The sequence below is a fragment of the Erythrolamprus reginae genome, chromosome 2 (genome assembly GCF_031021105.1).
Source record: "Erythrolamprus reginae isolate rEryReg1 chromosome 2, rEryReg1.hap1, whole genome shotgun sequence".
Taxonomy (NCBI): Eukaryota; Metazoa; Chordata; class Lepidosauria; order Squamata; family Dipsadidae; genus Erythrolamprus; species Erythrolamprus reginae.
The window spans coordinates 287,042,743-287,070,088 of record NC_091951.1 but is presented as its reverse complement, the minus strand read 5'-3'; the positions used below and the strand labels follow the sequence as shown (position 1 = coordinate 287,070,088).

The 27,346-nt window shown below is 36.9% G+C and overlaps 1 protein-coding gene across 2 annotated transcripts in view; it reads left to right on the top strand.

Moving 5' to 3' along the window:
- The window catches only part of CDC42SE2 (CDC42 small effector 2), a 69,698-nt gene extending 42,645 nt beyond the window's left edge, over positions 1–27,053 (top strand). For both annotated transcript variants that reach the window (XM_070742834.1, XM_070742835.1), the window contains exons 2-5: positions 590–899; positions 21,249–21,350; positions 23,116–23,230; positions 24,640–27,053. In XM_070742834.1, the coding sequence (XP_070598935.1) occupies positions 846–899; positions 21,249–21,350; positions 23,116–23,214 (255 nt within the window). In that variant the 5' untranslated portion in view covers positions 590–845 and the 3' untranslated portion in view covers positions 23,215–23,230; positions 24,640–27,053. The remainder of the gene's footprint in view (positions 1–589; positions 900–21,248; positions 21,351–23,115; positions 23,231–24,639) is intronic.
- Positions 27,054–27,346: the final 293 nt, after the last annotated feature.

Sequence of the window (27,346 nt, the reverse complement as noted above, 5' to 3'; positions counted from 1 at the left end):
AAAATTCCCTTTCTTACAGTAGTAGGGTAGCATAGACAATTTATGTTCATCTGATAGCTTGTCAGCAAGAAAAACAACCAGGTTGCTTAAACACACTTAAATGAACTGGGATTATTAGGCTGGTGACATAAACATATGCTACAGAGACGGAGGATATTCTAACAGAAACTTAATTGCAATAATAAAGAAGGTTGTTAAAGAATCAAGAGGACTATTACTGTGTCATTTTATGATATGCAGAAAATGTTTACAAGGAATATTTAATGTGGGCTTTTTTGGCGTTCTTTGAGAAGTATGGAAGAGGAGGGAAAGCAAGATAAAGTATATTATTATTATTTATTGGATTTGTATGCCGCCCCTCTCCGCAGACTCGGGGCGGCTAACAAATCCATGCTCTGAATCTCTGCACATTTGAGATTTATTCCTTATGGATCTTACTGTAAAAAAAGCAAGTTTCGTATAGCATATAACTTTGTTAGAATATGGAATGTTTGGCAATTAAAACCCACAAACCATTAAGTAACAAATTTTCATTTTGTAAGCAATATATCACATTTCTTTAACTTTCTCTGGTTTGCTTTTCTTCCAGGATTTTACTAAAACGCTAATAAATGAAGGAAAATATTGGTTTGGTGATGCTGCAATCAATACCTTGAGAGATAAAGAAGAGAGCTACGCGAACGCCAGCTTGGTTCCTTTTGTAGACAAAGAAGCTTAAAGGACGAATTTTATTTAGTTACTGCGGGACCTCATGCACATTGATTACTAGGGAGAGATACCTTTCAGATTTGAAGTGTTGTGTCTTGCTCCTAACTTTTAAGATTTGCACTTTGAACTGTTAAAAAATGAGTGAGTTCTGGTTGTGTTTCAACTGCTGTATTGCAGAACAGCCTCAGCCTGTAAGTATGGATTTTAGATTACTTTTCCATGGTCGAATCATGTTCCTTGCATTTTATTTTATTTCTCTGCTATGCTTTTAATCACTGTAATAATCAAAATATTCCTACTGAGATATAAGAGCAATCAGTTCGAAGACATTTTGTGGCATATGCCTTTAATTGATCATTTCTAAATTCTGCTAAATCTGATGAAAGGAAGAGCGATTGACACTTCACCTCATATGATCATTTTCTATCTGTAGTATTCTTTAAATTTGAAAAAGTAGTAAATGTGATTAGAGGTGTTCCCTTACAACTACAATTGAGCCTGGACTATTGGTAATTGAAATGAAGCAGCCATTAAGCAAGATGCTATCTGACCACCTCATTCAATAACCACAATCCTGGCTCACCCAGTCAAAGTCATTAAACAGTTTCCTGAATGGAACACCGGGGAGAAGGCTAAGGCCTCCTGGGCAGGGTGAGGTAGAGCACATGGGGCTCCCACTTAGAAGGCCCAGTCCCTCCCCCTATCCTACTGGGGAGAACAATTAGGAGAATGATGGTACGTGGAGGGAATTCTCCCAGCACACTTGAAGAAGATCTCAAATCTAGTCAAAACACTGTTGAATGCTATCGTTCACTTGGTTAGAGGACTTGAAGCCAAAACATATGAACGGTTGCAAGAGATGGGTATGTCTAGTTTAATAAAAAGAAGGACTAACAGTGTTCCAGTATTTAAGAGGCTGTCGCCAAGAAAAGGCGGTTGATCTATGCTCCAAAGCACCTGAAGGCAGAACAAAAAGCACTGATGGAAAATAATCAAGGAGAGAACTGGCCTAGAATTAAGAAGAAACTTCCTGACAGTTAGAACAATTAATCAGTGGAAAGGCTTGCCTCCAGAAGTTGTAGATGCTCCAACACCGGACATTTTAAAGAAGAGATTTGATAACCATTTGTCTAAATCAGACCTGGCCAAGGGGTGGCCCGCGGGCCGCATCCAGCCCACCCGCTGTCTGTGATCGGCCCACCTGCTATCTGTGACTGGTCCGCGGAGGTCGGGGTCCGCTCCAGTGCGAGGATGAAAGAGCTCACCGCATCTGCCGGGACTCTTCCGGTTCCTGCTTTCCTGATGAATCATGAGGAAAGCAGGAACCATAGGAGTCCCGGCAGACGCGGTGAGCTCTTTCATCCTCGCACTGGAGCGGACCCCGACCTCTTACCAAGAGCGGCCGAGCACAGAAACCACGCAAACACTCCAGCGCAGTGACTGTGGTGCACCGTGTTGCCATACAGCAAACAATTAGGGGTCTGTAGAGGAAGCATGCTCAGAGGATGTTAGTTCTCTTTGGATCTACCTAAGTATGTGAACAAACGTTCTCACGGATGAAGTTCAACAAATCCAGATACAGATCCTCTCTCAGTGATGATCACTTGTGTGCTGTTCTTCGCATATCCACTTCAGATATTGAACTTAACTTCAATGAACTTGTTCAGGCCCAAAACAGGCTAGATTACTCTCATTGAACATTTTCATGTTATTGAAATGTTTCATTTACTGTTCTTTACTAAGTTAAAGGGATGCCTGTCTGTAAAAAACTAACATGATATCTTGACCTAAAATAGCAAGTTTTTCCAAACACTGTTAAAGTTAACAATTTTCTAAAGTGAACAATCGCAAACTGGTTGCAGTTCATCATCTCATCATTAAATAATGATGTAATTAGGTCCTCCATATTTTCATTGTATTGTAAATTTTGCATTGTTTAACATACTGTTTGTTTATGAAAAGATAGCATATGTATACTGTATACAGTATTGGGTAGAACTGAGTTAATTATATTAGTCCGGCCCCCTAAAACTATCCCAATTTCTCCTGCTGTCCCATGGCAAAATTAATTGCCCACCCCTGGTCTAAACGGTGTAGGGTTTCCTGCTGGAGCAGGCGGTTGGATTAGAACAACGGTCCCCAAACTACAGCCCGGGGGCCACATGCGGCCCTCTGAGGTCATTTATCCGGCCCGTGGATGATGAAACAAACTCCTAGAGCCGGCGCCATTTCTCCCGCCCAACAGCTGATCTGCTTTCGGCTGGTAGAAACCCCCGTGGGCTATGAGCCCCACCCAGCTTCTCCGGCTGTGTCTGGGGACCACGCCCCGCCCACTCCTACCGATATTCTTCCCGCCATCAGGAAGAAACAGGAAGCAACTCCCCCCCAGGAAACAAGAGGCAGCGGTTGGATGGCCTTGCCACCTGTACGCAGAAGCAGCACCCTGGGGTAAGAGCAGTGTAGACTTGTGCCTACACCAGAGCTGTCACCTCGCCCTCTCTCCACCTTTCCCATAAGTTGACTTGTGGGGAGTCTCATTTTTTCAGCAGAGAGAGAGAGAGACACCCCCTCAAGTTCATGGCCGGGCACAGAGGTTTTGTGAGAGAGAGGGAAAAGAGAGAGAGGGGGGAAAAAAGGGAAAGAGGGTGAGGGAAATAGAAGTGGAGAGGAATGAGGGAGGGAGGGAGGGAAGGAAGGAAGGAAGGAAGGAAGGAAGGATGAAATGAATGGAGGGACAGAGGAAGGAAGGACTGTTTGTGGGGGGTAATTTTTTTTAATTTTCTCTTAGCATACATTCAGACAACACAGTGTACCATCTAATTTTCAATGAAAAAAAATGCGGTATTAGTAACTAATATCAATCATCAAAAAAGGTTTTTTTTCTAATTTTGTCATCCAGTTACATTCATTTTATTTTAATTAAATTCCCTCCTTAATGTTCCTTCAAAAGTACACCAATTATATTTCTAACTTATTACCCATTATGCCAAAGTGCTTCCTTCTTTATGCATTTTTCTATAAGCCAAGAAAACCTTTTACAGCCAATCAGATGTTAACAAAAGAAAATTAAAAACAAAACATAAACATATATGAATTTCAGACTTCTTCCCTCCCTCTAAATAGTATGTTCCCATTTTGTTTTTACTTTAAAATAAGGTATGTGCAGTGTGCATAGGGAATTGTTCATAGGTTTTTTTTTATAGTCTGGCCCTCCAACAGTCCGAGGGACAGTGAACTGGCCCCCTCTGTAAAAAGTTTGGGGACCCCTGGATTAGAAGATCTCCAAGGTTCTTTCCAATTGTGTATTCTGTTATTCATTCTGGAAGGCTCAGATTAAATAATCAAGAGATTATTGTCTCCTGATAATAATCCTTGAAATAATCTTTTTAGTGTGATTAAAAGGATTGACTATTGATCTCTATCAGGAGCAAAGATGAGAAGCTCCTAATTTAAATAAACAGGCAAAATGTCTGAGGTAATCAGACTCAAGTTTTAAGTTACACATAAACTGCAAAACTACTTTTAAGATCAGAGTATTATGAAGTATTATGAGTCTGCAGAGACGGGCGGCATACAAATCAAACAAACAAACAAACAAACAAACAAATAAATAAATAAATAACATCCAAAGCATTTTGAAACTATTTTTAAATTAAGCTTTTCTCATGCTCATGAGTGAAAATGTCAAAATAATGCCTGTCATCCAGTTACTAACATATTTTTGTAAGATTAACCAGTACAGTAAAACAGATGCTCCAATATTCTATGAGAATTTTCACAAAATAAATGGCTAACTTTCAAGCCGAATAGAGTGAGCTAAATCCCGAGACTGCTTGAACTTGTAACCAAGGTTGAAATATATACTTAATTATAAGCTTCAATATATATACAAGATTATACAACCATTCCCAAGAAGTAATCATAATTTTTATTTTGAAAATCTCAGTAGATATTTGTATTAGTAAAAAATGGTGATGGTGTTATCGGTTCAGATGAGTCTGACACTTGGCAATTCCATGGATAGGGAAAATCAGTGATATTTTTGTTACTGTTGTTGAAATAGAATAGAATGAAAACAAAAATATATGAAGCAGTAAACATTCATCTATTTCCATAAAAAGGCACTTGCATGGTGTCAGACGGAATTGGGAAATAGTTAATGACAACCTCTGCAAAAGCATTTCCCAACGTATATAACCTGTCTGATCTAAAGAAAACCTGAGCTGGGATGGAATAATTGGCCTCTGTCAGATGAAAACAGATTATCAGGGGATATATAAAATAGGTTCACTGAAAATTTGAACAGCATATTAGGTTCTTTCTGCCCATGAAGTTGGGATGGATCTGGCGAAGGTGAAATGAGATCTTATAAGATAATTGATCTAGAAGACAAATAACCACACAGTAAATGTATGTGAAAAATAGCTTTACATTAATTTAATAATTTCTCAAATATTTGTGGAAATTAAAGGTTAGATGCACGGCTGTGATTGGCAAAGAAAATAAGCTTAAGGATGCCAATGTAATTCTAAAAATGTGAATAAATTTTATTAATTACTGTAGAGGTTACTCCTCCACTCCTTAAACTGAAAATGTGACCAGATTCTCACTTTAATAAGCAAACTTTGGGAGGATTTCATATTTTGGATGCCTGACTAGGGAGTAAATATCCTCTTAAAAGTCAAGTGAAGGTTTCAAAATGTTAGGGCTGATCTATATACCAAAAAAAAGAAAAGGGAAGAAAAGTGCAGTCTTCTTAGAACTATGTTGCTTCATATTGCAGTTGAGAATTTCATAGAAACATGCACAACATAAACTTTTGCAACATTAAATAATCCACTGGAAATGTCCAAGTTCCACATTCACTTTTTCATTTTGAAAGTATAAAATAAGTGTTAAGTTTAGTATCTTCCTTTGTGTTAATCTTCAAAGTTCCATTTTTATAGTTTAGCTGTTCAGTTATTTAAAGCATTTGTAAAGAATTTTTAACAAATGGTAAATTTGTAAAATTACAAATTTACAAATGTGTAAATTAAAGCATTTGGTTATGAAGACATGTTTTTGCACAAGTTCTTCAAGCAAAATATTAGCAATGTTTTAAAATAATAAAATGCTAAATCCACTCTAAACATCTGGTTAAGTCTGAGATGAATCATAATACTAAACTGTAATAATGGACACCAACAAGAAATTAGCAAAAAGTTTAGTTTTACACCATTAGACTAGCAAAAGCCGAAAGGTTTTCCAAATTTCTATGTAATTCATGTACACTTATCAAAATCAAAAAACAAGTTAGAATGTAAAGCCTGAGCAATGAGGCAAAGGCTAATAACCGAAGATGTAATAATAGAAAATGATAATAAGTAATCAGCAGTAATTTTGGAACAGCAAGAAACTTATGGAACTACATTTTTAGTTTAGCTGTTTTGCCTAACAAACAAATGAGATTTTAAGATTTAAAAAATAAATTTTGGAAGTGTTCATTAAAAATTATTTTTGTTTGCAATGGAATAGAATTGATTGAATAGAATTTATTTTTTCTTGGAAAAGTATGATTGGACACACAAGCAATTTATCTTGGTGCATATGGTCTCAGTGTACATAAAAGAAAAGATAGGTTTGTCAAGAATTATAATGTATAACACAATGATAGTGTACAAATAAGCAATCAAAGTATATTAGGAAGCAGTCAATGTAAATTGTAAGTATACAAGCAACAAAATTACATTCATACAGTCATTTGTGGGAGGTGATGGGAACGATGAGAAGATTAATAGTAGTGCAGCCTTAGTGAATAGTTTGAGGGAGTTAGCAGAGTGACGGCGTTCGAGGGGGGAAACTGTTCTTGTGTCTAGTTCCAGTGTGCAGTCGTTTTTCAGGGTAGCAATTGAAGGAGTTTGTGTCCAGGATGTGAGGTGTCTCTAAATATTTTCACAGCCATCTTTTTGACTGGTGCAGTATACAGGTCCTCAATGGGAGGCAAGCTGGTAGCAATTATTGTTTTACATAACATTTGATGCATACAATACACATTAGATTAGAGAGAATGGACTAAGATTGTTTTTTTCTTCCCAATTTTAAATATAGCATTTTGGAAAACTTACTTTAAACATCTTTCTCTGCAGTTTGTATAATGTTGTATTCATTTTATATTAGATGCTAGGTTTTTTTAAAAATAATATCATGATCCTGACCCCGTGATTATTCTTGTATCCTGATAATGCACTACATTATGTAGTATCCTCAAATGAAATATTTTTACAATTCACATAAATAGAAACACATTGGCTTCTCCTGGTGTCAATTCTATGATCCCAATGTTTTCCCCTAAAGTTTGCAAGTTTTTAACATAATATCCCAATATTCCCAGGAGTAAAAAAAAAGATTGTTACAGTTGTTGTTTTCTTAAATGATACAACACAGAATAACCTTTTTTTGTATGGCCTCTTTGAGAGCATTGTAGAAAAGCTTCCATTGGTAATGTTAATCTTTTTTAGCATTAATTCATTCCCAATGCCTAATAAAAAAAATAATCCAAAAGCAATACATGCAAACTTACAAAAAATCTTTTTTTTTAAAATTTCCAAACATCTTGGATTTTTTGTTTGTTTTATTCTCATTACAGTATATTTAAACATTTGAGCCTGGCTCATTTCACAAAGTCCCTTGTAAATATGCACTTTCAAATTACACTGTAAAAGAGGGATGTGGGTTGATTATTTAAACAATTTTCTTCAGATCAGGGAAAGTTATAATCAGGGAATTAGGACTTTGTATATGCAGTCATATCTCTCTTTAACTTTGGTTCATCTTATGAATGTTACAATTTACAACCATAATGAGCAGGCTCTATTTGGTTATAACTTAAGGACTATCTGTGCTGCACAGCTGGAACTTCTGCATTGTTGTAAGTACACTTATTCAGCACTTTCATAACTTTGAACAGTTGATCAAAGTGTGCTTGTTAACTGAAGACTAGCTGTAATAGTGAAGGAAATAGAAGTAACTGAAATATTGAGAGAATTTGACCATGTAATTATTATTTCTTGATGTTAGGAAAAATTAAAACTCATTTCTCCCCTAAAATCAAGAAATGTTAATTTCAGTTAATGTCAGTTTTTCTCAATATCTCAGCCACTTCTATTTCCTAGTGAGTAGATAAACAAGTGCCCTTTGGTGGGAAGGTAACAGCATTCTTTGTGCCTTGGTGTGTAGTCAGGCTGTCTACAGAATTATGGAAAGGGTCTTCAGACAACACTGACTCCCTCTGCTAAGAAATAAAGATGAGCACTGCCCCCTAGAGTCAGATACAACTGGACAGATACAGTTTTTACCTTTTTTAAAAACTGTCATAATAATAATAATGGAAGGGACCTTGGAGATCTTCTAGTCTAACCCCCTGCTTAGGCAGGAAACCCTACACTACTTCAGACAAATTGTACTTTGTACTCATTGTAGTTTGATAAATATAGATAGAATAAACACAAATTGATGGTAACAGGAGAAGAAGCTCAAGATAGGTGAGTTCTTGAAAAAAAGTAATAGCATATTCTCAAATAATTGCAATAGGAGAAATGAAAAGACAAGGAGAAGCCAATGTGATTACAGAAAGTTTAGTGAAGATCTGAAAATAAAGGAAGTAAGAGGGGAAAAAATCACTATAGAAGAATACAATAGAGTAGTCTGCACTTGTTGAGATTATAATAAAGATTTAACCTCAAAATGAACTGAGTTTCATGAAGAAGGCAGACAATAAAGGCAACATTTTAAGGTGCAGAGTTCTTCAAGTATGTAAAAATTTGTAAGGAAACTAGTATGGTTATCTGCTAAGTGAAAATTTCAAATTCTGAAAGAGGACAAAGACAGAATTACTCTTGAGTCTATACCTTTCATCATGCAATTGTGAATTGGAAAGCATAAAAAGAGGCCAAATTGAAACTTGGGATAGATAGAAACATGGTTAAGAAAACCCAATTTGTTTTGAATGAGTTGAGCAAAATCTTGAGTGGCCACCCCACTTGCATTTTAGGGTACTGAAAGAACATGATGATAGACTTGACAAATACCTTTTCATTGTTTTTGAGAAATCTGGGGAAAGAGGAGAAACCTGGATAACAGGAGGAGGGCAAATGCTACCCAACATAGGAAAAACCTAAAAATGTGATATTTTCCTTTGTTTATATTCTATAGAAAGCATAATTGTAGTGGGTTAGAAAAAAACAACTCTCCCCTGGTGTTTTGTTTAAAAGGCTCCTGGCAGAGTTTGTGAGAAATGCTATTTCTTCCTATGTAGTAAATTGTTCTAAATAAGCATTTTTGATAAAAATATTTCTATTCTTTTGTATTATTATTTTATTATTATTATCATTATTATTATTTTCCTTTGTGTTGATTAGAATCCACTGAGTATCGCACCTAATTCATGGCATTATGAAGGAATTTTTTAAAAATACAACAGCAAGCAAGATGTTGCAGGCTAGAAACTAAGGCAACCTATTAGTATTGTCTCCTTATATCTTCATGTTGTCATAGGGCTTTTGTTGATTTGTAGAAGTTGAGTCAATTAACTCTCAGCTTAACTCTCTCTCTAGAGAAATCACTACAAACATATGTGGGGATTTCCCATTATTTTTTACTTGACATATTTTCTTAATAATCCCGGTCATATATCAGCTGTTTTCAACTGACTAAAGATGTCAAAGACTTCCCTATTCTGGTATAATCTATGCAGTTCATCATCTAGATGATTTTTTTCCTTTCATGTTCAAAATGAAAATCCAGGCAAACTAATATCACTGGCACAGGGACTAAAAGTAATATGTCTGAACAGATGCAGTTATTGTGTAGGTGTTATACTTATTTCTTAGGAAACTGAACTGTCCTTTTTATCTCACATTACATATGTTCTATAGCCAACGTAGGTGGATAGGGTGGATTTTTAGACAGATAGCAGCTCGTTTTCTTTATCTCCCTGCTGTCCTGTTAAAATTATATGTGTATTCCATCTACAGTATCTAATCACTTTGAGCAAATCTTACTCTGTTATTAAACCAATTGAATTCCTTGACTATCAAGTTGATAATTAAAACATCAAATTCCCTCTAGAGCAAAGAAATGTTTGAAAATTGCCTAGATATGCTGCAGTTCTTGAGCTGTATTTGACTATTGACACAAATTATGGGACTGAATAAATATTAAATATTCACTATATATTAGTAATTATTAATCTACTGTATTAATTCATCCTTTTGTGCTCGGCTTGAATTGAATTGTTCGGGAACCTTATCCGAATAAAGTGAGAGTTCTGTTTATAATTGAATTATATATCAGTTTGTAGAATAACATAGCAGAGTGTTAAGTGATGATGTTATTTAAGTTAGTCCTTTGAGGTTAGAAGGCCACCCTTAAGAGAAAGATACTTTTAAGATTTTATTAACTTTTTTCACAATTTATTGCAATATTTCTGCCAGAAATTGCAAGAATTGAAAGTTGTATGAGAAACATGCTAAGTAGACCACAACGGTTTGGAGGGTAAATCAGCTGAGAGGGTTTTAGCAAGTGTTATTTGAAAGTTTGAAGCAATAGACAAATTTGGGGCCAGTTTTGTCCCAAACTTAATTTTTTCCCACTAGGATGAAAATTCTAAAAGAAAAGAATATAATAGAACAGAATAGAATAGAATTTTATTGGCCTGGCCAAGTGTGATTGGACACACAAGGAACTTGTCTTGGTGCATATGCTCTCAGCATACATAAAAGAAAAAAGATACATTTGTCAAGAATCATGTGGTACAACACTTGACGATTATCATAGGGGTCAACTAAGCAATGAAGAAACAATCAATATTAATAAAAATCTTAGGATACAAGCAACAAGTTACAGTCACACAGTCCTAAGTGGGAGGAAAAGGATGATTGGAATGATGAGAAAAACTAGTAGAAATGGAAGTGCAGATTTAGTAAAAAGTCTGACAGTGTTGAGAGAATTATTTGTTTAGTAGAGTGACGGCGTTCGGGGAAAAACTGTTCTTGTAAAATCTGAAGGTTTAAGGGCTACATAACTTAAATCACATAGACAATCTTACTTTAAAGAATTACATAAAGCTTTGTGTTTTATAATTTCTAATGAGTATGTTGTATCTGGCTGCTCCAACATTGAAAATTTTGGTTTGCAGCTAAATATAGTACTTGTACTATCTAAAAACCATAATCTAAAACATCTGCCAATGTAGTAGCCAACATGCTTATTTTTTTGTACTGTATAATTATATCTGCTCAAAAATTGGGAGAAGGCTAACTATGCAATTGATGGATTTCTATTTGGCTCCTGCTACACATTAAGAATACTGTATACTGTATATGTGAAGATGAGCCGCAGTCAAATCAGTGTGTGGATCAGTGCTCATAACTTTAGTAGTTCAAGGATGACATTTGTGAATCAAAACAGTATTTACTCGTAAATTAGATGGCTACTTGGCACACATTTATGATCTTTGCCTCATAAGTCACACGACTATCTTTTCTGTAGAAGAAAACATTCTAATATCAAGTCTTTTAGAGAACTGTTGAAAAGTTTAAATGTGTTTTTTTCTTATATAAAAGTAGGTAATAATAATAATAATAATAATAATAATAATAATAACAATAATAATTAATAATAATAACAATAATAATTAATAATAATAATAATAATAATAATAATAATAATAATAATTTATTGGATTTGTATGCCGCCCCTCTCCGTAGACTTAGGGCGGCTAACAACAATAATAAAAACAACATGTACAATCCAATAATAAAAAACAACTAAAACCCCTATTATAAAACCAAACATACACACAAACATACCATGCATAACTTGGTAACTGAAAGAAATATTCAGAAGGATCTTAAAAAGTACTGAGGCTCAAAATGACCACTTTCTATGCATAACTTTTATGGAAACAGTTCCTTCATGTATACAGGTAGTGTCAAATGCAGGTAGTCCAATATCAATGGCAATTGGTTTTAAGAAATTGGGGATTTAGAATGTTTTTAGATTTAGATTAGATTTAGATTTCTAGATGTTTTGTATTTATTCTTGTTGTCAGCCACCCTAAGTCTGAGGAGAAGGGCGGCATAGAAATCCAAATAAAATAAAATAATAAAATAAAATAAAATAAAATAAATAAGGAACTCCAGCGCTAAGAAACACAATTGCAAAATATAGTATTAACTTAACAACAACACTTCTGTCATCTCTATTGCTGTTATTAGGCAAATCCTGCAGCCACCGCCCTCAGATGATCAGTATTTGTGACCTCGTGCTTGTCAAAGCCATCAGTGAAGATCACAAACGTGATGGTATGACCCCAGGCTGCTGTGACATAACACTGAGCTACTTAACGAGAGCCCAAATCATGGTTGTGGGGACATTGTGACAACTGCCGCTATGAGGACCCATCGTAAGTTCTCCTCATTCAGCACCGTCACCATTTTGGGCAGTCACTGAATGAGTGGACATTAAAAGAGGCCTACCTGTATTGTTTAAACAGATGCCTGTACACAATGGCTACAGTAATTGACATCAACTGATCGACATCTAAGGACATGATGAAGCCTTACATAAAAACAACATCTAAGAAACAAAACTACCTTTAATGGTACTACAACTTAGTAGTATTCTGCGCTTTGTAACTTGTAAAATCTCAGTTTGCAGTCAAAATTGATAGGCTTATGATTGCCTGTCTGAAAATATTGTATTTTGATAATTGTAGAGAACACCCAAGTTTCATAGGTATTATCTGAGCCCATTGGGCATCTGGGTATTCTCTAATAAATTTTACTTGGTGTTTTACCCATTAAACATGACTACTGTGCAATGCTATCTCCACCCTTTCAAACCATTGTCACTTAATGTTTCAAATGCAAAAACTTGCCACTGCAAAATTTCAGTGACCCGTCCTACTGCTAATCGATTCATGGGTCCGACTGTGATAGCTGGCCACCTGAAGACCTTAATTTGCCCAGCTTCAACTTATGTGTTGTTCATTCAACAGACGTTTTTAGTACTTTCTAGGCTTTGATTTGATTTGATTTGATTTATTGGATTTGTATGCCGCCCCTCTCCGGAGACTCGGGGCGGCTAACAACAATAATAAAACAATAAACAAAATAATCCAATACTAAAAACGATTAAAAACCCATTAATATAAAAAACCAAACATACATACAGACATACCATACATAAAATTGTAAAGGCCTAGGGGGAAAGAATATCTCAGTTCCCCCATGCCTGACGGCAGAGGTGGGTTTTAAGTAGCTTATGAAAGGCAAGGAGGGTGGGGGCAATTCTAATCTCTGGGGGGAGTTGGTTCCAGAGGGCCGGGGCCGCCACAGAGAAGGCTCTTCTCCTGGGTCCCGCCAAGCGGCATTGTTTAGTTGACGGGACCCGGAGAAGACCCACTCTGTGGGACCTAACTGGTCACTGGGATTTGTGCAGCAGAAGGCGGTCCCTGAGATAATCTGGTCCGGTGCCATGAAGGGCTTTATAGGTCATAACCAACACTTTGAATTGTGACCGGAAACTGATCGGCAACCAATGCAGACTGCGGAGTGTTGGTGTAACATGGGCATATTTGGGAAAGCCCATGATTGCTCTCGCAGCTGCATTCTGCAGTCAAAAGCAGTTCAGGAAGAGAGCCTATTTAAGTAATGTCTCCACTAGGGTGTGGTGGTGGGGAATCAGATAGGCACTGAGCAGTGTATAGTAACTGATTATAATGGTGAATATGTGACTGAGACAAAGATGCAAAGGTCATAAATGTGACCATTGATTACAAGCTTACCTTTTTTTGGTCACCATCATAGCTGCAAATGATCGCTGTCCATGGCAGTCACTAAATAGGGATCACCTGTATGTGTTTCTTATAGCAGCTTGTAATTAGTTCTAGTATGAATACAGAAAACTCATTTTCAATCTTCATCACAATGAAGTGGGTTTTTTCCCCCTCCTCCTAGTGCTTTTGTAAAATGAAACAACTCTAGAAAGTTTCTTATTCTGGGCTTCGTAACTTGTAACATCTCAGTTTGCAGTCAAAATTGATAGGCTTGTGATTGCCTGTCAGAAAAGAATGTATTTTGATGGTTGTGGAGTACACCCAAGTTTCATAGGTATTATCCGAGCCCGTTAGGTATCTGGGAATTCTCTAATAAATTTTACTTGGTGTTTTACCTGTTAAACGTGACTACTGTGCAGTGCTACTATTATGTTATCAAGTGAGAAGATTAAACTGATCACTTATTTAAAGAGGTTCAAAGCAAAGGGCCTTAAGTGAGATTTTCTGAATCTGATACTCTAATGCATCTCTAAACATCAGGCAAACTGATCAAATATTGGCTGATACTATCCCAGGTTATCTTGGGATATATCCAGTATAGGATGGATCTATCCAGAAGGCGGTCTCGTAGATACCGGACCAGGGTATGTACGAGACCGCCTTCTGCAGCACGAATCCCTGCGACCGGTTAGGTCTCACAGAGTGGGCCTCCTCCGAGTCCCGTCAACAGAACAATGTCGCTTGGTGGGGCCCAGAGGAAAAGCCTTCTCTGTGGTGGCCCCGGCCCTCTGGAACCAACTCCCTCCAAAGATTAGAATTGCCCCCACCCTCCTTGCCTTTCGTAAGCTCCTTAAAACCCACCTCTGCCGTTAGGCATGGGGGGACTGAGATATTCTTTCCCCCTAGGCCTTTACAATTCATGTATGGTATGTTTGTGTGTATGGATGATTGGTTTTACAATAAGGGTTTTTTAGTTGTTTTAGTATTGGATTTACATGCTGTTTTTTGTTACTGTTGTTATCCGCCCCGATTCTACGGAGAGGGGCGGGATACAAATCCAATAAATAAATAAAATAAATAAATAGTATCCACTGATAAGAATTCCTGCGATGCTAAATCTGCTTGAATTGTATAAGTCATAAATAATGTGTCTCGGCAAGATTGTTTGTGGACAATAGAAGGTGGGCAAGAAGTAACATTCCACAGCTCTCTATTTGTGCATCTAGAAGTAACTTTTACAATCAGCTAAAGTAGTTCCCTTTAAAAGTTTATTGCATCCATGGAGAAGAAGCATGGAGAGGCAGTTTCTGGGTTAGATTAAAGTTTAGCCATAAGTTTCCTGTGAATGCAAGGCCAGCTCTCTGCTTCTTTTTTCCCCTTCGCAATTGGAAGTGACATTTATTTAGCTGAATAGGAAGGATTTCACATTGTAAGTACTGACACATATCCTGTCATGGAGTTGTAACATTTCATCATGTTAGTTAACCTCTCTCCAAATATTTCCTGTGTTACTTCCAAGGACAGCAAGCGAAAAACAGGGTTTGCTATCTCTCCTGTACCTATATCATGTTTAGAGACAGCTGCTATTTAACAATAGCCAAAATTACTTATAAATTACCATGTTTAACTTGAAAGGTAACATTTCTGATCATTTAAACACTTAAGACTATAATGAGACCATTTCTCATTTGGTTCCCAAGATTGCTCTCAAACAACTTGTTTGAGAGCATAACAAATTCTATCTTTAAACATTGGGTTCCCTCAATTCTATTATTTTTACATCATTTCAAAGAATAACATCATGCAAGCATTTAAGGATTTTGTAAAAAGCAACCTAGACCTAGATGGATTGAGAAATGACTATACAGTAATTCCATGTTAAACAGTTCCCAATCTCTATCTTTACAACAGAATTCCCCAACCTTTCTGGCTTTCTGGACCAGTGGGGGGGGGGGGGGGGGGGAGGGAGAGGGATATTTCTGTGTGCGCACAGTTCCATTTGTGTGAGTGGTGGGCACCTGGACCTGCTGCTTGCGCAAATGAAGCGCATGCATACATGCTATGCAGCTGCTCTGGGGATATGAGTGTACACTCAATCACTTCTTCTGCCCAGTTCCAAATGGCTCAAGGCCTGGTAATGGGCCATGTCCCAGGCGTCGAAGACCCATTTTACAAATATCAATTTGGGTGGGATCATTTTCTAGAGCAGGGGTCGGCAACCTTAAACACTCAACGAACTTCAAAAGTCCTAACGGGAATCCCCCCCCCCCCCATTCAATTCTGGAGCCGACCATAAGTCCGGTTCCCTCACCATAGAGTCTCCTCCCAGCACAATGTCCTTTTTCTTCTACCCGTCCTAACCAAAAGCCCTATCAATTATGGAGCTGACTGGAATACCCACCACTTTCAAAATTGTGGTGCTGACCAATGACAGGAGCCACAAGAGAGGGATGAAAGAGACACATGCGGCTCCAGAGACGCAGGTTGTTGACCCCTGTTCTGGAGCATGGGTAGTGAGTATCATATTTAAATTATGCTTCCAGGAACATCAACCAACATGGATAGTTGTCACAGTTTATAAGAATTACAGTCCAAAATATCTGTAAACCACCAGGCTACCTCCTGGTGCCTCGTAGCATAGATTTTACAGTAATCAAAACTCTACAATGTTTTGGCCTGAAATTGCTAGCAGTATATTATGTGATGAGTAAAATAACCTATATGTCATATCATATAATGTAATGGTACATTAGAAATATAGTTTAGATATTGCATTATTTACTTTAAAAGATTGCTAAAATGATGGTCTGCTGAGCTAGCTGAAAAGGGGGGAGAAATTGTGTGGTTTAGATAAACACTATCCATTTCTGGGGTCCAGTTCAGTATCACTTACCAAGGACAGTGTGATATAACTCAAAATAGATTTGTAATGAATATTCTTCCTATATTTACGATCACTGAGTGTTTCAGGACAATAAAAGGGAAAGTCTCCTTGAGATACATCGTAAACTTGGGAGAGAAAAGAATATTTCTGTGCAACACATTTCCACCAAATGTGTTTCCTTCTTGAATATTCCAGTGAGGGAGTGGCATTGGTAATCAATTTTTGTGGGTGGAGTTAATGTTGTATCCTGCTTTTGTACTGGATAATTAATGACAGAATACTAGGAAAGGTCACTGAAAAAAGTTGAAGTTTTAACTGAAAAATAGAGAATGGATTCACATATCTAAGCTGGGAAATGTGGTCATGTGAAGACATCTTTACAGGTAATCCTTGACTTATGACCACAACTGAGTCCCAAATTTCTGTTGCTAAGTGAGATATGTGTGAAGTGAGTTTTGCCCCATTTCACAATTTTTCTTGCTATACTTGTTAAGTGAATTCCTGCAGTTGATAAGTTAGTAACCCTGTTCATAAGTGAATCTGGGCCTTTCCATTGACAAGGTTGCAAAAGGTCAGATCACATGACCTTGGGACAGAGCAATGATCATAAGTATAGAATAGAATAGAATAGAATAGAATAGAATAGAATATATTTTTTATTGGCCAAGTGTGATTGGACACACAAGGAATTTGTCTTGGTGCATATGCTCTCAGCGTACATAAAATAAAATATACATTTTATTATTATTATTATTATTTATTGGATTTGTATGCCGCCTCTCTCCGCAGACTTGTCAAGAATCATGTGGTACAACACTTAATGCTTGTCATAGGGATCAAATAAGCAATGAAGAAGCAATATTAATAAAAATATTAGGATATAAGCAACAAGTTATAGTCATACAGTCAACATGGGAGGAAATGGGTGAAAGGAATGATGAGAAAAAGTAGTAGAATAGAAGTGCAGATTTAGTAGAAAGTCTGACAGTGTTGAGGGAATTATTTGTTTAGTAGAGTGATGGCGTTCGGAAAAAAACTGTTCTTGTGTCTTGGTGTGCAGTGCTCTGTAGCAACGTTTTGAGGATCGGAGTTGAAACAATTTGTGTCTAGGATGTGAGGGGTCAGTAAATATTTTCCCCGCCCTCTTTTTGACTCGTGCAGTATACAGGTCCTCAATGGAAGGCAGGTTGGCAGCAATTGTTTTTTCTGCAGTTCTGATTATCCTCTGAAGTCTGTGTCGGTCCTGTTGAGTTGCAGCACCAAACCAGACAGTTATAGAGGTGCAGATGACAGACTCAATGATTCCTCTGTAGAACTGTATCAGCAGCTCCTTGGGCAGTTTGAGCTTCCTGAGCTGGCGCAGAAAGAACATTCTTTGTTGTGCTTTTTTGATGATGTTTTTGATGTTAGGTGACCATTTTAGGTCTTGAGATATGATAGAACCTAGAAATTTGAAGGTCTCTACTGTTGATACTGTGTTGTCTAGTATTGTGAGAGGTGGAAGGGTGGAAGGGTTTCTCTTAAAGTCTACCACCATTTCTGCGGTTTTGAGTGTGTTCAGTTCTAGATTGTTCTGGTCACACAAGGATAGTTGTTCAACTTCCCATCTGTATGCGGATTCATCATTGTCTCAAATGAGTCCGATCACTGTTGTATCATCTGCAAACTTCAGTAGTTTAACAGATGGATCGTTTGAGATGCAGTCATTAGTGTATAGAGAGAAGAGAAGTGGTGAGAGTACCCAGCCCTGGGGGTACCTGTGCTGTATGAGTCAGTTGCTAAGCACCTGAATTTTGATCACATGATCATGGGGCTGCTACATCGGTCATAAATGTGAAAAATGGTCATAGGTTTCAATGCAGTTGTAATTTTTAACATCATAAATGAATTGTTGTAAGTCGAGGACTATCTGTACTGCTAATAGAAAAAATAATCTAAACTTACTTTGGAATATGTACATAGATTTTAGAGACAGGATAAAATAAGTACACAAATCATTTTCAAAGGATTGAAAAATCTTTATGTGACATGGAAAAGAAGGGAAATACAAATACTTGGAAAAGATCAAACCGAATGAGTGGACCGTACGTATTCTGGCAATGCTCTGTGTGGGTGTACTTAGCAGTGTTGAAATGTCTGCTAATTTTTCTGTTGTCATAGAAACTAGAGCATCCTGTTTCAAAGGTTCCATTTATTGTACTGTTTAGAGGAATTGTAAACATGGAGAATTTTTAAAAAATCAAAGTGGAAGACTTACCGTATTTTTCAGAGTGCAAGAAACACCGGAGTATAAGACCCACCTTACTTTGGGGGGAGGGAAACAGGGGGGAGAATCAACCTACCAGGTATTCATCTGGCTAGTATCCTTAGTCAGTACTTCAGCACATTATTTTATTACCTGGCTAGGGCTGAAAAAGCCTTTTTCATAGAGATTAGGAATGAAACCAAGCGTGTAAAGACTTAGGGCAGGGAAAAAACCAACTTCGGAGGGAGTAGGAAGCTTAGTTAGGACTGAGAGAAAAAAGCTTCAGAAAAGCTATATTTGGCGTACAAGACGCACCCAAATTTTCAGCCTCTTTTAGGGAAGAAAAAGGTGCATCTTGTACTCCGAAAAATATGGTGGTTGTTTTCCTTTTTTTTTTTGTCCCATATGATTCACCTATGTAATCCTCCAAGTGCCCTCAGAGTACAAGCGTTAAAAGGAAACCAAACCTGGTTGGTATCTCTACAAAATTGCTCCAGGTGGACCAAAGGCAATTTTCCAGAGTTGTCACCAGCAGATTCCTAAATCAATTTCCAGTTTGTTCACAAAGAGTGAAACCAAAATGGTTATTGAATCTGGCAGCCTTTCTCAACTGTTCCCTATCAGATGTACTGTGACTTAAATTATGAATCAACATTGCCAAAGTGACAAATTGGAAATTTAGCCTGGTTTATATATTATATATTTATATATTAGATTTATTAGATTTGTATACTTCCAAAGGGTTGGTGATGACCTATATGTTCCTACATGGCATCACACCAGAATACCTACGGGACCACCTTCTGCCGCACGAATTCCAGCGGCCGATTAAGTCCCACAGAGTTGGCCTTCTCCGGGTCCCGTCGACTAAACAATGTCATCTGGCGGGGCCTAGGGGAAGAGCCTTCTTTGTGGTGGCCCTGGCCCTCTGGATTCGAACTTCCCCCACCCTTCTCGCCTTCCACAAGACCCTAAAGACCTATCTATGTCACCAGGCATCGGGCAATTAATGGGTCCCCTTTTCTGACCATTAAGAGTTATGTGTAGTTCTGACTGTATTGTATTGATTGTTTTTTAATGATAGCGGGTTTTTAGTCATAGTTCTTAATTATTAGATTTGTACTGTACTGTTTTTGTTGTTGTGAGCTTCCCCGAGTCTTCGGCTTTTGTTTATTATTAAGGTTGTTTGAACCTGTTGGTAGTTTTTTGATTAGGGTATTGTTTACTTCTTGATTGGTCCAGTGCTAAATTACAATAGCACTGAAAAATAAAGTGACTTATGAATGGAATGATTGTTTTTTATGGTTTCTTTGGGGGGGGGGGGGCTCTAGATTTTTAATTAGTTAATTGGATTATATTATGTATTGTATATTTTATATGTTGTGAGCTGCCCCGAGTCCTCGGAGAGGGGCGGCATAGAAATCCGATAGAGAGAGAGAGAGAGAGAGAGAGAGTCATTTTTCTCATGGTCATTGCAGCAAGTGATGGCCATGCAATTAAATTCTGTTGGAATGAATGGAATGTACATGACGTTTGTTTAGGTTTTTGTGCTAGCACTTTCTTCTGCAGATTTGGCATATTTTTTAAGATGCTTACTATTTGTGGAAAAGGTTCAACTCTCGTGGTGTGTTTTGTTATTCAGAAAAAGTGGGGAGCCTATAGCATGGGCATGTCTGTTGTGGGATTGAGATCATTCTAAACAGATCTTGCTTTTATGGGCTATAGACCATGATGTATTCTCAGCTGCGGCTTTGATTTGCAGTGACTCAACTAAGGCAGTGTTTGGACAACAGAAATCATGCTGATGAGATGAGTAAATTTCCACCCAAAACTCTAGGTGGTCTTGCCATCTCCTTGCATACTATATGTAGGAGGATGCTGATTCCTTAAAATATGTGATGGAGAAAATGCTTTTAGGGATAGTGCGGATGGGGTCAAGAAGTCTTTTCAGAGTAATGGAATAACAATTAAAGTCCTTTTAGTAATCACTTTTTTTTTTAAATCACGCTGTTATTTATGACTCAGATTTCTGCTTCATTGGTAGGTCAGGGAAACACTTGTATTAGATATTAGGAAGAATTCTTGGGGGACCAATTACTTCTTGGAAGACCAAAGCTATGATGAAGAGAAGCTTAATTATTTTTTAAAGTCTAGTTCTCCTCTATCTTTTAAATCAAAAAGCTGATTTCTGTTCAAGGAAATTGATCTTGTGGAGTCAACTTTATCTCAGAAAAATGAAATAGCACATCCTTTTGTAATCTCCCTGATATCCCCAAATGGATTCCCTTCCTATATTTGAGAATCAAACTGGGGGGGGGGGGGGGAATAGCTTGGCTGCTTAAGAGCTATATCACTAGGGAAACAAAGAATATTGTGGTTCTCCTTTTGTTATTTTTCACTTTTTCTTTTTTAATATTGGTCTTTTTTTTACTTTTTGTGTTTCTGTAGTTTTTGTCAATCTTATGTAAAATGTCTTTTTAATAAAAATTACATATAACAAACCCAAACCCTATAATGGAAACATCCATACATAAGTTTAAATGTTGTTTTCCTTTGAGTGGCACACAATGAGTTGTGTTTTGCTCCCTTTTCAGAAAAGGCGGCGGCGGATCGATCGAAGTATGATTGGTGAGCCAACAAACTTTGTTCATACTGCTCATGTTGGTTCAGGAGATCTCTTTAGCGGAATGAATTCGGTAAGTGCATTTGCCAGCAATCCAGCAAAGTTGGAGATCTTATTCTTGAACGTTATATTTTGAAATAATATTTCTGTCCTGCTGCCATGCAGATACGTACATTGGATTTCAATCTCCATAATTTCCAGATAGCTTTGGTAATACTTTCTGGAAATCATCAGTATTAAATTTCTACATCCAGATGGTCTCATGATGGAAAAGGATATTTTAGAGTACTGTATACCTTTTAGATTTATAACTATATCTAAAAGAAAAAAAGTGAAATCATTTGCAAATGAGACAGGAATTATTAGTAAAGAAAAGGAGAGAGGAATTTTCAGCACATCATAGGAATCCATTTATTAATGGATAATATGTTTCTAATCAAGAAATGCTTCTCCAGAGGCAACTAAAAATATATCCATGATGTAATTTCATTTCAGTTTTTTTCCTTTTGTTTACTCTATAGACATCATTGAGTCCAGTGCAGCTTATCCCAAGGAATTTTGCATCTGTGTGTGGTGTATTCAAATTGTTGTAAAAACATCTGATAATAAATACGTATGTCAAAATTAGGGCATGGTACTATATAGAGTAGCCTTCACATACAGCAAAGTCTTTAAAAGATAAAATTTCAATCATCATTTTAATGGCATTATAAGCATGTTGAAAACAAGCCATAGCAAGTGAATTCTTTTGCAATATTCATGTAATATTGCCACAAGGAAGAATTTGAAAAGTTACTTGCTTGCTTTCCTATAAATTTTTCCTTTTTTTTTCGTTAGCCATGTTTTTTAAAAGTATGATTAATGTCATTTGGGATTTGTAAAGTAAACTAAAAGGCATGTAGTTGGAAGTCTAGCAAAATATCATTACATTAATCATAGTTTAGTGTTTGGAAAATGCACTAAACATTCTACGATTCAAGAAATACTTAAAATTGGTAGAATGCTATCTGTCTAATGTAACAGAGAAAGTGTTTTACAGCCCTATATCTGTTATTTATGTTCACACTTGTAGTCTCTGGCTGGTTTAGAACTCCTTATGTCGTCTCTGAGTGAGACTGGTGGCATATAAAAAATTAATAAATAAAAATAAACAAATAAATACTGTATGTCCAATGTGGCTAGGTTTTTGTGCAGTATCTTAGCTCACAGAAGCTATAAGAAAATTTATGTACAGTAAAGTTACTTGTTGAGTTCTTAAGCTGTCCCTCTGTATTAACATGTGCTTGACATATAGAAATGTAAGAAAGGAAACAAGGAAAACCCACATGACTGTGCATTTTGGGCCACCAGTCCATCCCTTGACTCTGAACAAAACAGTCATACAAATAGCATGCACCTGAACTTCAGTCATAAAATAATTTACATGCATCTGTGGGGTCAAGTTGAAGAGAAATTGAAATGGTTAGAGATTCCTTTGGAGCTAATTAAATTTTGGGACAGCAAAAATATTAAGTTGACTAATACATGTAAAAGAAAAGCATGGAATTCTGCAGTATCCTTTCCTTACATGGTTGACTGTATATATTAATGAGTTATATGGTTGACTTTATACAAATCCTGCAAGAATAGAATAGAATAGAATAGAATAGAATAGAATATTATCATTTTGAATGTACACTGATCAGCATACGTTAAAACGAAATTTTATTGCATACATCTCTCAAAAGGTCGCCATTTCCAATACAGAATTCAAAAAAAGAAAGAATTCAAGAAATATCACATCATAGTTGACCATACTTTCTGTAACAAACAAAACCATCATGGGTTTGTTTCTCTAGGTGAGCTCAATTCAAAACCAAATGCAGTCCAAAGGAGGCTATGGAGGAGGCATGAATGCAAACGTTCAAATGCAGCTCGTGGATACAAAGGCGGGATAACTGGGGCATCTTTCCAGTAAGTATTACACACGTTTCACATTTTAACATCTTTCTCTTGTGACTTGAGAGACACAAATGTATGGTATATCTCAAAACTATATGCAATGTACATTCTGGTGTATTTCCTACTGATTTCCACACATCCATTTATTAAAAAACGGCCTTAGCTATTTGAGGTTTTTTATTATTTCATCAACTAATTAATTAATTATTCTTCAATATTTCTGTTACATCAAAATCACATGATTGGAATTATCAATGGAGGAAGTTGGAGGAGGGCATTGTATTAAAACAGTATCATGTTGCAGAACCTCCATTGCTTTCTACATCATAGTAGCAAACTTTCAGTTGTTTTGATATTGGCTTGCAGTGAAGTGCTTAAGGCTGTGGACAGGAACAGTTGCTTTCTAAAAGTTTCTTGTTCCTTTTTCCATTCTACCTTATCCCCCTCACTACTGCTGTTTCCATTACAATTACACCAATTACATATTATTATCAGATGGATTTCTGCAGTCTCCAGCAAATCAGGAGATGAAATTGTAGTCCCTAATCGCTCAATACAGGTAGTCCTTGACTTACAACAGTTCATTTAGTGGCCATTCAGAGTTGCAGCATAGCTGAAAAAAGTGATTTATGCCCATTTTTTTCACATTTGCGACTATTGCAGCAGCCCCCATGATCACATGATCAAAATTCAAGACGCTTGGCTATGATACATATTTATGATGGTCATGGGGTCACATGATCCCCTTTTGCAACCTTCTGACAAGCAAAGACAATGGTGAAATATGAAGATCTAAAAATCGAGCTGCAACGATTCTGGCATAAACCAGTGAAAGTGGTCCCAGTGGTACTTGGCACGCTGGGCGCAGTGCCAAAGGATCTCAGCAGACATTTGAAAACCATCAGAATTGACAAAATCTCCATCTGTCAATTGCAAAAGGCTGCTTTACTGGGATTGGCAAACATAATTCGCCGCTACGTCACGCAGTCCTAGGTGCTTGGGAAGCACCCGACTGGTGATGAAATACGAAATCCAGCATAGCGATCTCGTTTGCTGTGTTGTATTGACATAATAATAATAATAACAACAACAATGATAATTTATTAGACTTGTATGCCGCCCCTCTCTGAAGACTCAGAGTTGAGTTAACTACTTAGAGCAGAGAAATAAAAATTGTATATCGTTGCAATGTGGGATAGGAGGGGAAAATCCAAACTATCCTTAATGAACTTGAGGACTATTAGATAGTATCATTGGCACAATGAACATGGACAGATTCCAGGACAGTGGAGAATAAGGAGGTCTGGTGTATTGTGGATGATGGGGTCATGAAGATTCGGGCATGACTTAGTGACAGAACAACTACTGTATTCCACCCTACTTAAAATTGTTTTATTCATTCTTTGTTCTATTTTTCACAGGTACCTGCAAGTTTCTATACTTTGTTCCTGTGTCCCTCTCCTTTATGCCTTGGTGACTGCTTCCTGTGCTCATGATAAGAGAAGTTGATGGCCCATCATCCACCCTTCATGATTATTATGCCATTCAGACATTCCTGTTCTGCTGTGAGGCTGACATTTATCAGACTGGTTGTGCCTTTAAAGTGGCAAGCTTACATTTCACTACCAAAACATCTGTGGACATTGTACTGGTTGACTTGTTCTTTTGAGCTTCTAAAACTTTTACTCTCAGTATTTTGAAACAATATTTTGAGCAATCTAAATTCTGAACAGACAGGTTTGGTGTTGGGTTGACCCTCGTTTTGTACTTCCTCTGCAAACCCTTGATTATAGCATTCTCACCCTTTCATTGTTGTTATTATTATTTCTTTCTTTGTAATTAGAAGCAAGCAAGTTTCTGTTAATATCTTGAGTCTGTCATTGTTGATATAGATCTATTTTTTTTAAAGGTCTGGGACCTGCAAGCACAACAAACATTTCACACAGTCAGAAATCAGGAGTATATGAGTGTATGACCGCATGCTATGTGAATTTGCTTGGTATGGTGGCCTGTTGGATGCCAAAAACATTATTTTTATTTTTAATGCTTGTTCTTGGAGATGGATGATGCTAAAGTTGGTGGTGGGGAAATGCAGTGGTACCAGATTATGCCAATCTCTCTAGGGAAAAATGGACTTGTAACTCTTAGCTGCTTTGGAAATACGTCTTAGATTTTTAATCCAATTCATCTTGAAATAATAAAGAGAGAGTCTGCATTCAGAACACATTTTGTTGTAAATGTTCAATATATTTATTTTGGAAGAGCTGACCTCAAGATTGTAAACCAGTGTGGTAACGTACAAAGTAAATATTGTGGTGGCGCTTTTGTCTAGTTAAGAGGCATTGTTATGTTGGCTGCTTTTTCTTTCTTCTTTTTCAGTGCTTAATTTCAGGCTGTTCCAGCATTACCAGTAGCAGCATGATGAACTGCCTGCAATATTATAGCTGGAATTTAGTTGAACTCTCTAAATAGTTGGCAGTTTCCACATACTAAATATTTAGGGGCCCATGTAAGTTGCTAAGAGCAACATAAGTAACCTAGCAGGAATGGATATCAGTGAAAACAACATACAGGGTGGCTTTTTGCTATATTGGTGAAGAAGCCTTTTGCTCAGGTTCCAAAGCATGTTTCTTTCACAAAGTGTGAAAACTGTGTTTTAATATTGCACTGTTTTTTTTATGTTATTTTATATTTTGTTAAGTGGTCTATTTTTGTCTTCCCCATACTCATGCCTCCTTTGTCATATTAAATTAAAACAGTTGATTGAATATTAACAACATGATTTTAAGAAACTTTTAGAATCTTCCTCATGCATCATTTTTTAATATCTTAACTGGCCAATAGAGTAACTGAGCCTAATTGGAGACATTCTTAATGTTACATGTATTTGCTGCATATGGGGAAACAGGACCATGCAAGAACGTCATGCAGTTGTCCCCGAAAAAAAAGAGTATATAGTAGCATTGCTTTGTAGTTAATGCTTATTGCTACTTTCTCCACTGCCACTTATAATTTGTAAGGGGAGACTAGAGAATGGGGGAATATCATACTTACACCTTTTTTTTCCAAAACATAAAAATTCCCTAACAGTTTTGAAATCATTAACAATTGTTGAATGGAAATGGAAGAATATCTTTATCTACAACCACTTTTGAGCCCATACCTGCTGAGGAAGTAATCTATGTAAATATACCTTAGTGAAAGCAGCAGTTGAACAAATATATGAAGATTGCTGCTGTACAAAAATCCATATTTATGGGCTGGATCCAGAAGACATTCCTGGTACAGGCAGCCAAATAATACAGATGAAAATATAATTTGGGGGGGGGGGGGGATTTTCATTTCAGGGAGTCCAGGGAGATGCCTTTTACTGTTGGGGCCAAATACACAGGCAGCTTCGTAGTTGCCAAGATCAGGATGTCAAATGCATACATTTTCAAAAGTGCTCTTCAAAGTACTCTATGATATCTTTCCATATGATAGCTATCTAAATATATTGGACTGCACATTATCCCTGAAATCATAAACATTAGCTACTGGTCAAGGGAATTGTAGTTCAAAAGAGAGCATCAGGTTGGGGAAGACTGTCCTGGGGTTTCAGACTAAATTTCACTTTATTCTGAACTGATGGAAAAGAATTCTGGGAAGAATTTTTGATCAAAAAAATTAGTCATCATCTTCAGCTCAGTCGCCAGAAAAGAGAGACATATTTTTATAACAAACATACATTTTTGTACATTATGTTCATTCTTAAATAATGTAAGTTCAATGTTGTCTTGTAGATATTAAAAGGAAAATATTGACCTTTGATTCAATAAATGTTTTCTTTCAGTTACTGGTTTTCCTATTTCTTTACCATAATCAGTGCCTATTTGCTTGGACAAAGAGATCTGAAAGACAATGTCATTGTTTCAGATTTTTCTAGCCTGATGGTATGGTAAAGGTGAGAGAACTGTATTGCAACATAGCTGGTATCTTTTTACATATCTGCACAGGGCACATATTGTTTTAAGTGACCCTTAAAAGGAAGGAGGCTCAATATACATCAGTCAGTTTCTTGAACATAAATTCTCAACCTGCCTTTTCTATATCTATCAAATCCAGTGAATATTTACAGGTAGTCTTCAA